This window comes from Scleropages formosus, chromosome 9 (assembly GCF_900964775.1).
Source record: "Scleropages formosus chromosome 9, fSclFor1.1, whole genome shotgun sequence".
Classification (NCBI taxonomy): Eukaryota; Metazoa; Chordata; class Actinopteri; order Osteoglossiformes; family Osteoglossidae; genus Scleropages; species Scleropages formosus.
In genome coordinates this window covers 1451268-1465496 of record NC_041814.1, presented here as the reverse complement: position 1 = coordinate 1465496, position 14229 = coordinate 1451268, and the positions used below count along the sequence as shown (strand labels likewise).

Here is a 14229-nt window from a genome sequence, read left to right as displayed (position 1 = left end):
CTGATTGGAGAAATGACTGATGTCACTGTGCATCGGTGACCCGCATCGCTCCGAAACACCGTATCTGTCATTAACACCATAAAGAGGGCATCCCAGAGGAAGAGCTCTGAGCAACCATGCTGGCTCTACCGGAGGACAGCGGGGTACAAGTGTGGCACACCGCCTCTCTAAGGCAAACAAGCAGGGAAGGGGAAATCTGGGTTCGAACCGGACGAAGGAGGATATGCAGACACTGTTCGTTCCGAACGTTTTTGGAACACCGACACGCAGCGAGAGGTATAGGCACGAACACAAGAGAAATTATGCGCTCGGTCCAAGGACCCTTGTCCTCAAAGACCTACACCTCAGGCCAGCCTTCCCAGCCTGCTTAGTGACCCCCAGAATTGTTCTCCTTGCTCGCCAGCCAACACAGTCACCCCCTTATACTCCCCGTGAATCCCGACGGCGGTTGAACACTTAATTCCATTTTACCCACAATTCAACTTTTTACGACAAACCCATTTTCCCACTCAAATGTAACACCTCAACAGTAAAGCGGGTCGTTACAATATATTACTGTATGTTTACCAGTAAGTGTCTGTTACACAGGAAGAAAATGCCACCGCCTGAGACGGCCCAAGAGGCTTCATAAAAGGTTACCTTGTCTTCATGAACTAGGATCTCCAGCACGGAACAAGCCGGAAGATTACAAATTGCCACAAAGAAACACTGGCAGCGCTGCAGACGATGCAAGGAAGGAGTTTTGACAGAGTGAACATAAACATGACTCAACGTTAAAACGGTCGTGTCGTCATTAAGGAAATACGCATCTATGAAGCCTGCAGTTTGTCCAACGGGTGTCCAAAAACCGGCAGTAGGCTGACAAGTTTACCATCACTTACCACGTTTCCCAGTATTATAGTCGCCGTTACTAAGAGTGCTTTTCGAGCGCGTTAACAGCTGGATCACCACAACTAGAACCGACATTTCGATCAAATACATTGTTCTTTGCTGGCAATTTCTAGCAAAGAAAACCCAGTTTGGAGGGGGGAAAAAACAAAAAGTTAATTTAGGTCTTTCAGCAGAACAGACTGATTAAGGGATTGGAAAAACCTGCATCTCTTAATAAAAACACTCTGTACAGCAGTCACGGGGCTCTTTAAAAAAGGAAGCTACACCGTTAGCCGGACCCCTTTCCATTCTTGAGTCGGTCCCACTGTCTCAGGTTTGATTCAACGGTCGAGGGTGCGATACCTGCTGTGACAGCAGGGTAAACATCATCGCATTCACGTAAAGGAACAGCAGTCAGATGTAGACTGGAGCTCAGCCCTTCATATTTTAGTGATCGTTTTCACGTTCGTGGCACCTGCGCTATAAGGTATTTCGTATGCATAAAGGTCACACCTGCGGAAAAAGCCTGGTGTTAAGAAGCAAGACTGCATTCAGACCTTATGTGCACAGATCATCCACACACACACACACACACACACACAGCGTTTTTATAATTTCTAGATCAGTAGGTGTTGGAGCATGTTCTTCAGAGGGGGAGTACACCCAGAACTGGACACAGAGCTTGTGCTATGGCCAGATCCCCTGCATCGCCCTCCACACACACACACACACACACACACACACACACACACACGGTCTTAAATGACAACTCATACATGTCCCCTGAAAACTTAACACCTCTACACAGAGATGTGGACCGGCTCATTACCTCAATGTAGACTTTTTTTTTTTTTTTTTTAAATAAAGCATCCAGTCCAGAAATAAACCCATCTGTAGCACTTCTCCACATTATCAGAAGTACTACTGTTAAAAGAGCCACACCGACATGGACAAGCGTAACAGATCCAGTCTCTCTTCTTCCACCATCCCTTCCCACCTGAGGTAGCGCAGCGGCTCGGCGGTCTCCGCATCCGGTTCGGACGAGCTGTGGTTCATCCTGTCGGCTCGGAACGGCCCAGTTCGAGCGCAAGCAAAGCCTTTCGAGAGAAGCGGAACAATGAACCAGCAGTGGGTTTTCAACGCGCCCTCAGCCTCTTTCTCTCTCTATGCCTCCCGTTCAAAGCCTTGCCCTCCCTCCCCTCTCCTCTCCCTCTGCGTGTGTGCGTGTGTCGCCTCGCTGTCTAATAGAAGCATCTCTGTGTGCGTTTATACCAGCTGGCCGAGCTTGCAGCAGCAGCAACCAGTGAAGAAGCAGGGAGTCCCAGCTCATTGGCGGAGGCTACGGCGCGCGCAGCACGGCCAACTGCCTTCCGCAGCCCAAGAGGGAAAACATCAAGAAGCTGCCATGGAGAGAGATCGGGGGATCGAGAAATGCTAAACGAAAAGCTGCAGTCTGGCTGCTTTGTGGGAACAAAAATTTGAACACCCCCCCTACTGAAGGGAAACCTATTCATTGTATTTAACAGTATGTATGTCTCATAATAAAGGCAGCGATAAAAACCTGGGGGGTCAAAGTGCCTCATCGTAAGAGAAATGAGACCAAACAGAACTGTATGAGAACACGAGGTGAACCAAGTCATCATTTCCAGGATATGTCCTTTTTTACTCTGCATGCATTAGTGAATCTTTGAAGATTCTCAATTCATGCAAAAATACTAGGTGCATTAAGCAAATAAAGAAGCTTTTAATCGGGGGGGTCTGGCATTAGATTCTACATTTAAAAAAAATTTCCAGAAAAATTTCATTAAAACCTCATTAATATGATCCTTCCGAACAAGTGCTGAAACCCAAAGACACAAACCCATGTTTAGAGACACGAAAAAGGCCTAAAAAGCTGTGGACCTCACAAGCACCTGTGGAGACCAGCAATAGCAGCCTGTGTAAATTCCCAGTTAAGTGTCACATCACAAAGACACACACAAACAAAAAAAAAAAAAAAACAGTTGTGGGTGAACACCACAGTACACCCTACCCAACCCACAGCAGGAAAATGTGTGGCCAGCTACCACCTTGTGGTGGAGTGGAGCATTCAACGTTCAAACGTTCAACCAACCAAAGCACCCTGCGAGAAGACTAAGGACAAGAACTACATTGAGATGCTATGTATTGTTTTAATTAAAAAAAAAAAAAAAAAAAACATTTTAAGAACACAAAGATAAAATGAGAATTCTAAGTTTTTGCTCTCTTATGGAGAAATTTAACAAAGATGGTGAAAGGGTGATCTGATAGAGATTCTCATCCTTTGGAGTTGCCCCCCAAGCTGAAGGCATAACATTTGTTCATCGTGGGGGAACACGTTACGGCAACGGATGCACAATGATAGAGGGCAGGTTGGTGTAGCTGGACAAGCTACAGAACCCCATTGCGACCCTCCTCCTGCAGCACAACCTCTGCAATCATCCTGAGGTCAACAGCAGATTCCTGGATGCACCGATGATGCCTTCATACCAGTTTGTTTGGCTAAACCTTTCATGCACATGAGCAACGGGTGCTCGGAAATGTGCTCAAATGTGTATTTTATGCATATTGCACAATTCTTCCAGGAGACGTCCTTCTAGTACTAAGTACCAGCTAAACACAATCATTGTGTGGAGCTTTGGGGGAAGGAGAGAGGAAGAGAAAAAAAAAAAAAAAAAAAAACCAACTGCTGAACAAATAAATGTGAACAAGTGGCATCACTTAACTGGCAGGAGATACAGAAAATACAGAATTTGGTCCTCAAACTTGAAGACCTGCAGAAACAGGGGTATTAAATAAAACTCCTCGTAAAGTCAAACTGCCCACAGGTGAAATGAGCGCCATCGGCAGGTTGTTCAGCGGATACAGTGGTCTCCTCTTATGGACCGCTGAGCACAAGGCTGGAACTTTAAGTTTGATTTGTTCGCTTTTAAGAGCACCAGTCTGAACAAAAAAGGAACAGACCTGCATTTCTTCTCATAGCCAAAAATGGTCTTTACAAGGCAACTGCTAAAATGAACAATTGAGAACATTGACACGAATAAAGGGATTAAAATTAGTTTTATTACTTGACAGAGCAAGAAAAAGTCCAAATAAAAATGGAAACATCTGTACTGCTGGAAAAGGGGGGGATAAAATTTAAAAAAAAAAATAAGAGGAGGGACGCGGAGCAGTGAGCAGGTCCAGCACCCCAGGGAATGGGAATGGAGTTAGTGGTCACAGAGCAGCAGGCGACAGGCCTAGACCCGAGCACCCCCCTCCCCCCCAGCTCTCCACTGGATACTGCACGCGGCGCTTCGGCTTCAGCAGTGGCAACAATGGGAACCCCTCCTTTGTCTATGCTCTCGAGTCGTGACAGTGATGGAAAGAAAGGCGTCCACAGAATGACGGATTGAAGAAACAAACACCCACCTTTGCACAGAACTAAACCCCAGATTTGCCCTAAACAGACAAGTGTAGAAGTGATTGCATATAAGAGTACAACCTAACATTAAGAGTAAGAATCTGACCAGCGATCCATTATACACTGCCCCCCCCAGTCTTACATACACAAATGAAATATGATTATCTAAAAAGCAGGGTAAAGTTTTTTTGAAGTTTGTTTTAAGCAGAATCATACTGATTCAAAAACATAACACTGAAGTTGCATGAAAAATTAACTGCAACCTTAAAATTTAAGCATTTTGTTGAGTGTCTGCATTCATATATTCCTCGAGATGAAGGAAGTAAAATTCAACTTATGTAAGCTCCAATGTTAAAAACCATGGCGAACTGTCCCACAATATACCCTTAAGCATCAAGAAAGCACTGTCTTGTCGACTAAAAGTCCCCTGTACACATGCTGGCCATCGCTGCCGGATGCGGTACATTTTACCAACTTCTAGCCAAAGTGTAAAACAATGATTGCAGGCATTTATCCTCGAGGTGAAACAAGGGAGGACACACACACACACACACACACACACACACACACACACACACAAAAAAAAATTCCATCTGAAGAATGTAACGTAACTCATACTTGGTAAGCGTTATGCAGAAGTACATTCTGAACACTCCCCAGCAGTCTGTTGATCAAGTATGTTGGCTACAGTGGTGCCACTAGACATGTAACAGAAAAATATGGTGAAAAATGGAAACCCTTTACAGATACACACACACACAAAAAACTTAGAGACACTTCACACTGGGGGGGGGGACAGAGCAAAATTAAGATCTTCCTTTCATCCCTCTGTTCAAGTAGTTTGGTTGCTTAAGTCGAAGAGTTGGAATCTTGGGATTTCCTAGCTAGAATAACTTCATTCTTTTCTCAAAGTCTATAATAAAAGAGGAAAAATAAAATTAAACCTACTGTGAAATGGAGATGTAAAACAACCCCAATGATCTGTTCAAATTCAGAATTAAACCAGAACCATAATCAAGTCCAGCTGTAAATGAAGGGGAAACCAAATGAGAAAGCATGAACAATTTTATAGCAGAGGGGACACCTAACAGTCTTATGTAAAATAAAACGGAAATTCTCCGTACATTTCCACACAAGGGACAGCATGATGGACAGAACCCCCCCCCCCCCAATATTTCCATTTTGCAAAGCTCTAGGAATCTTGCACTCTGCTGAGAATCCACAAGCTGGAACCAAAATCCCATCCACTGTGCATGCAGTGCTGCCACTGACCATCTCCTCTGAAGCCTGAGGGGCCCCTCGGGGTCCTGGTTTGCCCAGCTGAGACAGTGGGTGTAGTAAGGCGCGTCGTTCATCTTGGGAAGCTGTGTCAACCGAAGGGCTCCCTAGGAGGTTCAGAACCCCATAGCCAAAGGGAGAAGTGACGCAGCCTTGATGACACCACACCTCAAGTGTGACAAAGGGGTGGCTAGTCAATTGACGGAGGAACAGGTGATGATTTTGGGGGGGGGGGGGGGTTCACGAGGTCCTCGTTTTCCTCAGTCCACTTCCAATGTATAAACAACATTCCCATCCCGTAAGTTACAGCACTCCCCTGAGGGACTGATGGCTCGGAGAGATGAGAAAGAGGGAAAGCCAAGGTGACGGGTTTACTTTTATTGGTCGGTGGTTCATCCCTGGCTGGTTTCCAGGAGTTTGTCGATTGTTACGTTGGTAATGATGATTATTACTATTATTTTCATTAATAATAAGGAATACTAGCATTATTTCCACGTGTTGGCTGTCTGGGAGATGGAGCGTGAGGGCAGCATGTCCAGGAGATACTCTCGCTGGCGGTCCACAGTGGAGGAGGTCTTGTGCACAGAAAGGCTGGGGTTCACATAGGCCATGGTCACTCCTGTAGGAGAACAACATACTGCGGTGAGGGGAGCGGTTTACGTGACTCGGCACAACACAAAGCAGGTAATCCTCACTAGGAATCTACCGCCACTTCAACTGTGGGGCTTTAGTGGCCAGAGTTCAAAAATGTGTTGTAACACTAAAGCAAAGCCAACGGAGAGGGGGTTTGATGGTGACAAGGTGCTATACGGCTTACAAAAAAAGACAGACGTGCGTAAACCGCGCCAACAACCAATATTTGTGTCACTTCATTTTATAATCCTGAAAGTTTTCACTAAAACTTTTATACAGACAAAGCAAGCTAAACTGGTATTTAAAAGCTGTATCGATGGCATAAATGGGAGTTTTGAGGGATCAAACCAACTGAAATGTTGCAAACATAACTGACATCTAGTGGTCCTGAAACTCCCTCAGCAGGCAGACTAGATCTGATCAAACAGTGTATTGACAAAGCTGCAGCAGGAATAAGGGGCTTCTTGAGACCACAGACAGTGTTCTTGGAGGAACATGAACATGTGCAAAGAACAGAATGCCTGCAGCATTTTTTCCTTGACTGTAGGAATAATTGAAGCAGGAACACTTTTCTGCTGACACCTCAACACTGGCTTGTTTGAAGACGGCAGGAACCTGAAGGCACTGCTTGACCGTTTCAGGATGGCCCCATTAAAGAGAGCTGAGAAAAGCCAAGGCTGCTGCTGCTGCTTCACGCTGCTCAAACAAGCGCTGGAACATTAAAAAGGTGCGATTCCATCTCGTCTCCACCTTCTGCATGAGCTTCGCTTTGAGATTGCCCTTCTGCTCCTTGCAGCGGTACTAGACTACAAGTGTAAACGCACCTATCATCGGTCAGTTTGGTAGACTTTTTCCACGACCACATTGTGTGGGTGAGCAAAACGAGGCACATGAAGCTTTGTCGGTGACAGGAAGTGTTTTTTTGTTTCCTTTATGCCCTACACACCTAGAGGAACACTGGGTCGCCCTCATGCACCCAGCTGTGGGACTCTCAGAATTTTGACATTCCCAGGAGAATGTTGGAGAGCTTGCTCTGCTCAGTAAGATGGGATGCCACTGCTACGCAGAAATTTATGTCTGCCAATGTCCACATATGAGATGTGAGACTCGTGGCTGTTGCCTCCATCACCACTGCCACTCCTTTGTTCCTGCTCTCTTAATATTTGGAGCCCATCGGTGCCTTAAGGGCACAACCGTATGGCAGGATGTAATTGGGGTCAAGCTTTTGGACAAAATTTTTGAAACCCTCTTCTTCAACAACAGAAAATGGTTGCAAGTTGTTTATAATCGGGTCACAAGAGCCTTATCCGGCTCCGTCCGCCTTCCTGCCCGGAAACAATGTCACTGATGATAAACAATATAAGTCCAAGTGAAGCAGTCAAAACTCAATATGCATGTAATTTAATCATTCGTCAGGCTAAAAATGTGTTTTAAGCAAACATGCCTTTGCTGAGGTGCACTGATCGTGTGTGTGCTTAACACATTATGAAAACATTTTTGAAACATGTTGCTAACACCAGTCACATTTTGAACGGAGGCATCCCCACATGGGTGCTGTATCATTACATTAATGCAGCTGATGCTGCAGGCAACTGAAGCATTTTACTTGCTTCTACTCAACTTCAAAGTAGCCTCACTTTCAGCTCCTTCCATTTCACATGTAGCGTTGTTACACAGGACAATGAGGTTGGACCTAAGAGCAGAGTCTGCTTCAACCAATCCAAAGCGCTCGTGCAAAATGAAGGTCCATGTTCAGGAAAAGGTTCAAATGGGAGCCTACGGTACTGTAGACTGCACAGGCTCAGAGTCATAGACTGATTCTGCAAGACTTGGGAGTAATGCGTCAAAACAAAATGAATCGACACACTTCCGAATCTGTATTTTGAGTCTGACATTGCTAAAACTAGCCTTCGTGAAAGCTCTTAAATGTTACCTTGCGAATATGGTTCTTTTTTTTTTTTTGGCCCTTTTCCCAGAAAAAAAAACAGTGTATGCAGTGTCTGTTAGAGGGCAGGTGTAATCTACCTGGGTTGACTGTGCTCTGCTTCACCCAGGCACTGGCGACAGGGTTACAGCTGCTTTTGGCCTTTCCTCCAGCAGGTGCAGCAAGTTTACCTGGCCTGCTGACCAGTGCTGCGGCCGTCACCGCACTTTGGAGCTGTGCAGATGACGTGAATGAGGGAGGCACCCCTCGTGCCCCCACTGCATGGACGCTGCGGGACAGTGGACCCGAACTCTGAGGAGAAGAGCAAAAGACAAGAAGAGTGAGAAGAAGCTTTCTGCCATGGCAAGGCAGACACAACTAAATGTCTCCTATACGATGGCACGAAACAGGACTTACGAGAAAAAGACAAATTTCACTTAACAGGAAGGAGCCCTACGCCTGGTCACTGCACATGCAGCCACTCGTGACCTTTGAGTATCACAATCCAGAAAAAATGTTTAAAGGACGCATTTTAATTAACGTCCGAATTTGAGGACGCTGACACTTCCCGATTAAAATCGAAGTAACTTAGCAACCTAATGGTATCATTTGATAATACACAGAAGTCTACACTAATGCGTTACAGTTGCTGTTACATAAGTACATTTGACAAAACTGTACTTTTACAGTAACTTTTGGCATTGATACGTTACTTTTCAGAAATAAATGTACTTCTGTCACCTGCTTTTAGTTACTGTTGAATGCATCTCTTTCAACATTTCAAATGCGCTTGGATACTGCACTCATGTGTGATGATACATAATTTAAAAAAAAAAAAAAACATGCACTCCAACTTTGCAGGACCAGAGCTAGAGAATCCAGTTTATACTATACAGAGACACTAAAGCATCTATATACTCAAAAGGCGCAAGAAGTCACGAAGGACCTGTTTAATAGCAGAGATGTGCTGGCCAATGGGAGCTCCTCGACTGTGCTGCTGCTGGACGGAGGAGACGCGAGCCTGCTTCATCTGCTGGGACACCAGGACCTGCTGCTCAGTCTTGGTCGCCGACGAAAGAGTCTTGGACACAGGAGAGGAGGCCATGCGCTGTTCAATCTCCTGCTCCTGCTGCAGAGCCTTGACAAAGGCAGCCTTCAGCCTGCTCGTGTGCTCCGCCTTCAGGGACTTCTTCTGGTTTGTGGTCATACAGTTTTCGCACATGATGGCGCCGCTCTTCTCCTGCCTCCAACGGGAGGTGAAGTCCGTCTTGCACTGGGTGCAGATGAACGGGTCCTTGGGGACAGCTCCTGTCGTCGCAGTGGCTAGTTGCTTCCCTGCGCATGAGGACCATCATTTAGCCTTTCCACACATTCTAAGAAAACTGATGCAGCATGACAAGCAAAAACATTACCGAACACACTGGTGCCAACAAGTAGGCGCGTTACAAATTCTCAAAGACGCATGCATTTTCTGGGGCTTTATTTTAATCGCATTTGGTTCGCTTATCCATTTTCAGACGTGTATGTAGCTGAATAAAGTGAGCTGCACATACACGTGCAAAGACACACACACACACACTTTCAGAACATTCGTCTATAAACCCGAGTTAAACTCAAAATGAGTACAAGGTTTGACTTTTACATTTGGACATACAGGTGGTCCCCAATTTACGACAGGGTTACGTTCTGCGAAACCCTTCGCAAGTCAAATGTCGTAAGTCGAAAATGCATTTTATACATACCTCTGTGTGGCAGACTGGGAGATGCGGAGCGCTGCCGCTGCCCAGCATCGCGAGAGAGTATTGCTCCGCGTATCAAAAAAAAAAAAGTCAAAATGCAGAGTACGGTTTCTACGGGGGGGGGGCGGTGAAGCAGTGAGCTTCACCGGGGCCTGTTCTCTGGTGGGTCTGGGGATCAAGTCCCACTTGGGGTGCCTTGCGACAGACTAGCGTCCCATCCTTGGCGTGTCCCCTCCCCCTCCAGCCTTCTGCCCTGTGTTGCCGGGTTAGGCTCCAGCTCCCCACGACCCCACATGGGACAAGCAGTTTCAGACAATGTGTGTGGGTGGGTTTCTATGGAATTTCTATTGCCAGCTCACCATTGTAAAAGTCGAAAAAAATCGTAAGTCGAAGCACCGTAAAAATCGAGGACCACCTGTAATTAAATGAATTCATTGACAGATGCTTTTCCCCTACCAAAGCATACAAAGGTATATTTAATAACTAATCCAACTCTCTTCCACTGGGCCTGCAGCTTGTCATTCAGTATTCTATCAATAGCAAGATGGTCATGGCTGCACATGGTCATGTTGTACATGTCAGCAATTGGAACTGAACAGCAGTTTGTAGAGGTATTTTTTTTCCCCCATTTAGTTTTAGTGTAGCTAAAAGTGAATAAAAATATTGAATTGGAAAGTCAATGTATTTTTTATATATCCAACAGAACCTAACTTGTAAATACAGCAAGGAGGGTCTATTAAGTGTCAAGTGACTGACTTAGTGGTAAAAGTGAGTGTTCCACTGATGTATGGATGAGTGACCCACTGTAAGTAGTGTATCTAGCAGTGTAAGTCACCACGGTGTGTGGGCTGATAACACCACACAGAGTTCATTGGAAGTTGCTTTGGAGAAAAGTGTCTGCTAAATAAATGTAAGTGACTTTAGATCGATGAACAAGTAAAGTTGTGACTTCAGGTTCCAATTGTGTTTCTCGGCTGTGGAGCTTGCGCATATTAATTTCACAAAATATTTAAATGAACATTGCACGCTCAGTCAGTTCTACCTTTGAACATAATTCAAGCTGTTTGCGTCAAGGTTTATCTATAAAGTTCTCACACTTGGTAGGACACCCACATCTGCCCATATACATTTAACACACCTTTGCCTAGCGTGTCCAGCAGGTTCTGCACAACCTCCTCCAGGCCCACCAAGTAGATAAACTCATTGTTGGCGGCTGAAGGCAGGAAGTTGAGATCGGGCGCCGGGGGCTTAGGTGGTGGGATTTCAAGCAGGGTCTTCTCCAGCTGCTTGCGGAGGGCGAGTTTGGCGGCAGCCTGCCGACTCGCAGGGGAATCATTGGCGTTGACCGTGGACACACTGTTGCCCAGGCCAGCTTGCGATGTCACTGAGGAGCCCTTCAGGTTGGTTGGAGAGGCCTGTGGTCAGGATCACAGATGCAATAGTGAGCCATGGTCTTAAACATTCAGCATTGTTTCCCTTTATGTTCTTCACAGGTAGGTTACAAGCAAGCCGATTCATTTCCAATAATCTGCAGTCATGTTCGTTTTTCCCCATCAAACATGAAGAGGAGGAGGGGGAAAAAAAAAAAAAAAAAAAAAAAAGTGCATGCCCCAAATTTAGCATGCAACAGTTATGTCACATCCAAGGCAGGCCCTTTCTCCTAAGTTTAATTTGTTCAAAGTCTTGCAATCGTGTGAATGAGCTGTGGAAAAGATTCCAGTGCCAATGGTACCGTTGGTTTCTCCCTGGTAAGGAACTTTGTCACCCATCATTTCTTCTTAGCCATACTGAAGATTTTTTTTTTTTTTTATACCTGCTAGCTGGGAAAATTAATATCGATATAGCTCAATTTCAAGCATGGCAGCCTCAGTGCTCTTAACGAGATAAGCCAGCATAAATACATAAGATCCTTGTGATTTTACTCAGTTCAGTTTACTCCCTTCAAATATAACTTGCACTCGAAAGTAAAAGCAAGGAATCCACTCTTTTGCTTTTCCAAAAAATATGGCACTGAACTTCTTGGGTGGAGGATTTGGCCATAGAGAATTGTGTCCATGATTCCCAGTTTTAGTTACGTTTATTTCTAACCACTGTGCCATAATTTGTAACGATGACTTGTTTCAGTCTGACTAGCCGCTGTTGTGATTCAGGAGGCTGCAATATGTGTGCCGCTCACACTTCACACTCTTTCAACCACAGCACCTCAGCACTGGTTTTGAACTGCTGACCTGTAACATATTTGCAGTGCTTCCATACACCCCGTAGGACACAAAGGACTCTGTGCCTTTAATAAACACCACAAGAGTTTAAAGAACCTGCAGTGACCTGGGGGATGTTGACCAGCACGCTGGTGTTGGGGACGTTGGCCACGCGAATCAGGCCCTGTTGGATGATCCTCTGGCCCTGCACCTGCACATTGGGCACCGTGGCTCGGGGGGCAAGCAGCAGAGGTGGGGGCCCTGAAGCAGAGTGCTGCTGCTGCTGTTGCTGCCGCAGGCTGTGGATCTGCTGGGGAGACACAGATATGGGCTGATGGGGCCACACACACAAAGCGGTGGCAATTGAAACAGTGGGGTGTTTCAGCAAAATGCGGGGAGGCAAAGGAAAGGGGAGAGAGAAAAACAGGGGAATGTTAACCTTCAGCTAACCCAGATTTCTCTTTTATTGGTGGAATTTTTTTCTATTCATTCATTCATTCATTCATTCATTCATTCAATTTTGTTATAGGGAGAAATGGTAAGCCAGAAAGAGAGACATTCATGACAGAGAAGCATTAGCAGGGATTTTATTCAACCCCTCAGCACAATGAGTGGATTAAGTGCTCACCTGCGCTCCCCTGACCAGGGGTGGCATGACAATCTGTGCATTCTGTGAGCCCAGCTTGGAGGAGACCTGCTGACCACCACGCACCAGCGGAGGAGGGATGACTGTGCCGGAGCTGCGACCTGACGACACCTGCCCGGCCAGGTACAGTGGCAATGAAACCAGGTCAATACCGTGAAAGACAGCCTCAAGGTGAATTCACTATGCTGCATTGTGGGGGATAAATTTTAATTTTGGATCCTGCTGAATCTGGGCAGGAAGCACTTGTAACTACTGCAACACCCATAAACTGTGGGTTTTAAATATTTTCTTTCTGCAGGGACGACATGAAAAGAGATGGCTGCTAACGTAAGTCAAAGTGCACAGCCCTTGGCCGCCACTCACCTGCAGTGGTCCTTTTGCAGTTGCCATGCTGCCTCTGACTAGCGGAGGTGGGGTGGCCACAGAGCCGGACGATCCCACAGGCTGAAAGAGTGGCGAGACAAGGAAGGTGAGAGTGGAAAGTTGCGCAGAGTGCCGGAAACGGCCCTCGCCACACACCACACGTATGCAACTTGCCTTCTGCACGGGGGCTTCCTTCTGGAGCTGGCTCTGCCGCAGCTTCTTCAGCAGCACGAGCTTGGCCTCCTCCAGCCGCAGCTCCTCCTTCAGTTGTTTGATAATGCGCTCGCGCTCAGCCGGACTACTCTTCTATACAAAGGGAACAGCAGGGTCACAGTGAGGCTGGCTGCAGACTGCCTATGGCAAAATCTAGTGGACCTCTCATCGGTTTTGTTTTTTTGTTGACAGTTTAAAACCATACTATTGTACCCTTGAGAACGGCACTGAACTTAACGCCCTAAAACACTGAACTATGTGAACATAGTAGTTTGAATGGGATGTACCATGAGCAGCTCTGTGTCCAGCTCCTTGGAGCAATGGTTCAGTCCATTCATCTGTGGACTGGAGGGCTCGTTGTCTGACAGCACAATGACATCATCTGGTGACGGCGGACGCCTCTCCTTCATGTCACTATGACACAAAACACAGTAGCATTGCTACATGCTGCGTGGTACATAAGGAAATAAACTCAGCAAACAAAGCCTGTAAACCCATTTCTTTCACACTTTCTTCTCTCCCCGCCGGCCCCCTTCTTCAGGCGGAGGTGCACTGACTCCAAGAAAAGGAGCAGATGTGGGAAATGCTACCAGACATTTCATAAAACTTAAAGCAAAGCACCGCAGTCGTGGACTAAACCACATCCTCTGGCAGGAAACTAAAAATGCTGGGTACTTGCAGAACACAGCTTTTGCATGTTTAAAACGCAAATGACTGATGCCTCACTTGCAAGTCTAACGCAAGTGAAGCATCAACATATTCATGGGCCATTAGGGGGCAGTAAAGCTGTACTTTTGCCATCGATGTCCAACCGGTAGCGAAAAACGATCACCAAAAAGGTAAGACTATTCACCTCAAACCACTTAAGGCCTTTCTAATGGCCGGGACAGACGGACACCGTTTACAATTACGTTAACCAGGGCACTAGGACAACATGAAGAGAC

The 14229-nt window shown here is 46.1% G+C and overlaps 2 protein-coding genes across 7 annotated transcripts in view; both read right to left on the bottom strand.

Annotated features, from left to right (window-relative positions):
• The window catches only part of yjefn3 (YjeF N-terminal domain containing 3), a 28842-nt gene extending 26770 nt beyond the window's left edge, over positions 1-2072 (bottom strand). The window contains exon 1 of the mRNA XM_018728016.2: positions 1868-2072. Coding sequence (XP_018583532.1) covers positions 1868-1926 — 59 coding nt within the window. The 5' untranslated portion in view covers positions 1927-2072. The remainder of the gene's footprint in view (positions 1-1867) is intronic.
• A 2781-nt stretch (positions 2073-4853) lies between these two features.
• Positions 4854-14229, bottom strand: part of LOC108919882 (transcriptional repressor p66-alpha-like) — a 29932-nt gene continuing 20556 nt past the window's right edge. For 4 of the 6 annotated variants that reach the window (XM_018728223.2, XM_018728224.2, XM_018728225.2 and 1 more), the window contains exons 3-11: positions 13573-13699; positions 13247-13378; positions 13073-13153; positions 12692-12820; positions 12191-12394; positions 11004-11280; positions 9073-9461; positions 8228-8438; positions 4854-6188 (exon numbers count right to left, since the gene is read on the bottom strand). In XM_018728223.2, coding sequence (XP_018583739.1) covers positions 6055-6188; positions 8228-8438; positions 9073-9461; positions 11004-11280; positions 12191-12394; positions 12692-12820; positions 13073-13153; positions 13247-13378; positions 13573-13699 — 1684 coding nt within the window. In that variant the 3' untranslated portion in view covers positions 4854-6054. The remainder of the gene's footprint in view (positions 6189-8227; positions 8439-9072; positions 9462-11003; positions 11281-12190; positions 12395-12691; positions 12821-13072; positions 13154-13246; positions 13379-13572; positions 13700-14229) is intronic. The other 2 variants (XM_018728227.2, XM_018728228.2) reach the window with 2 other exon arrangements.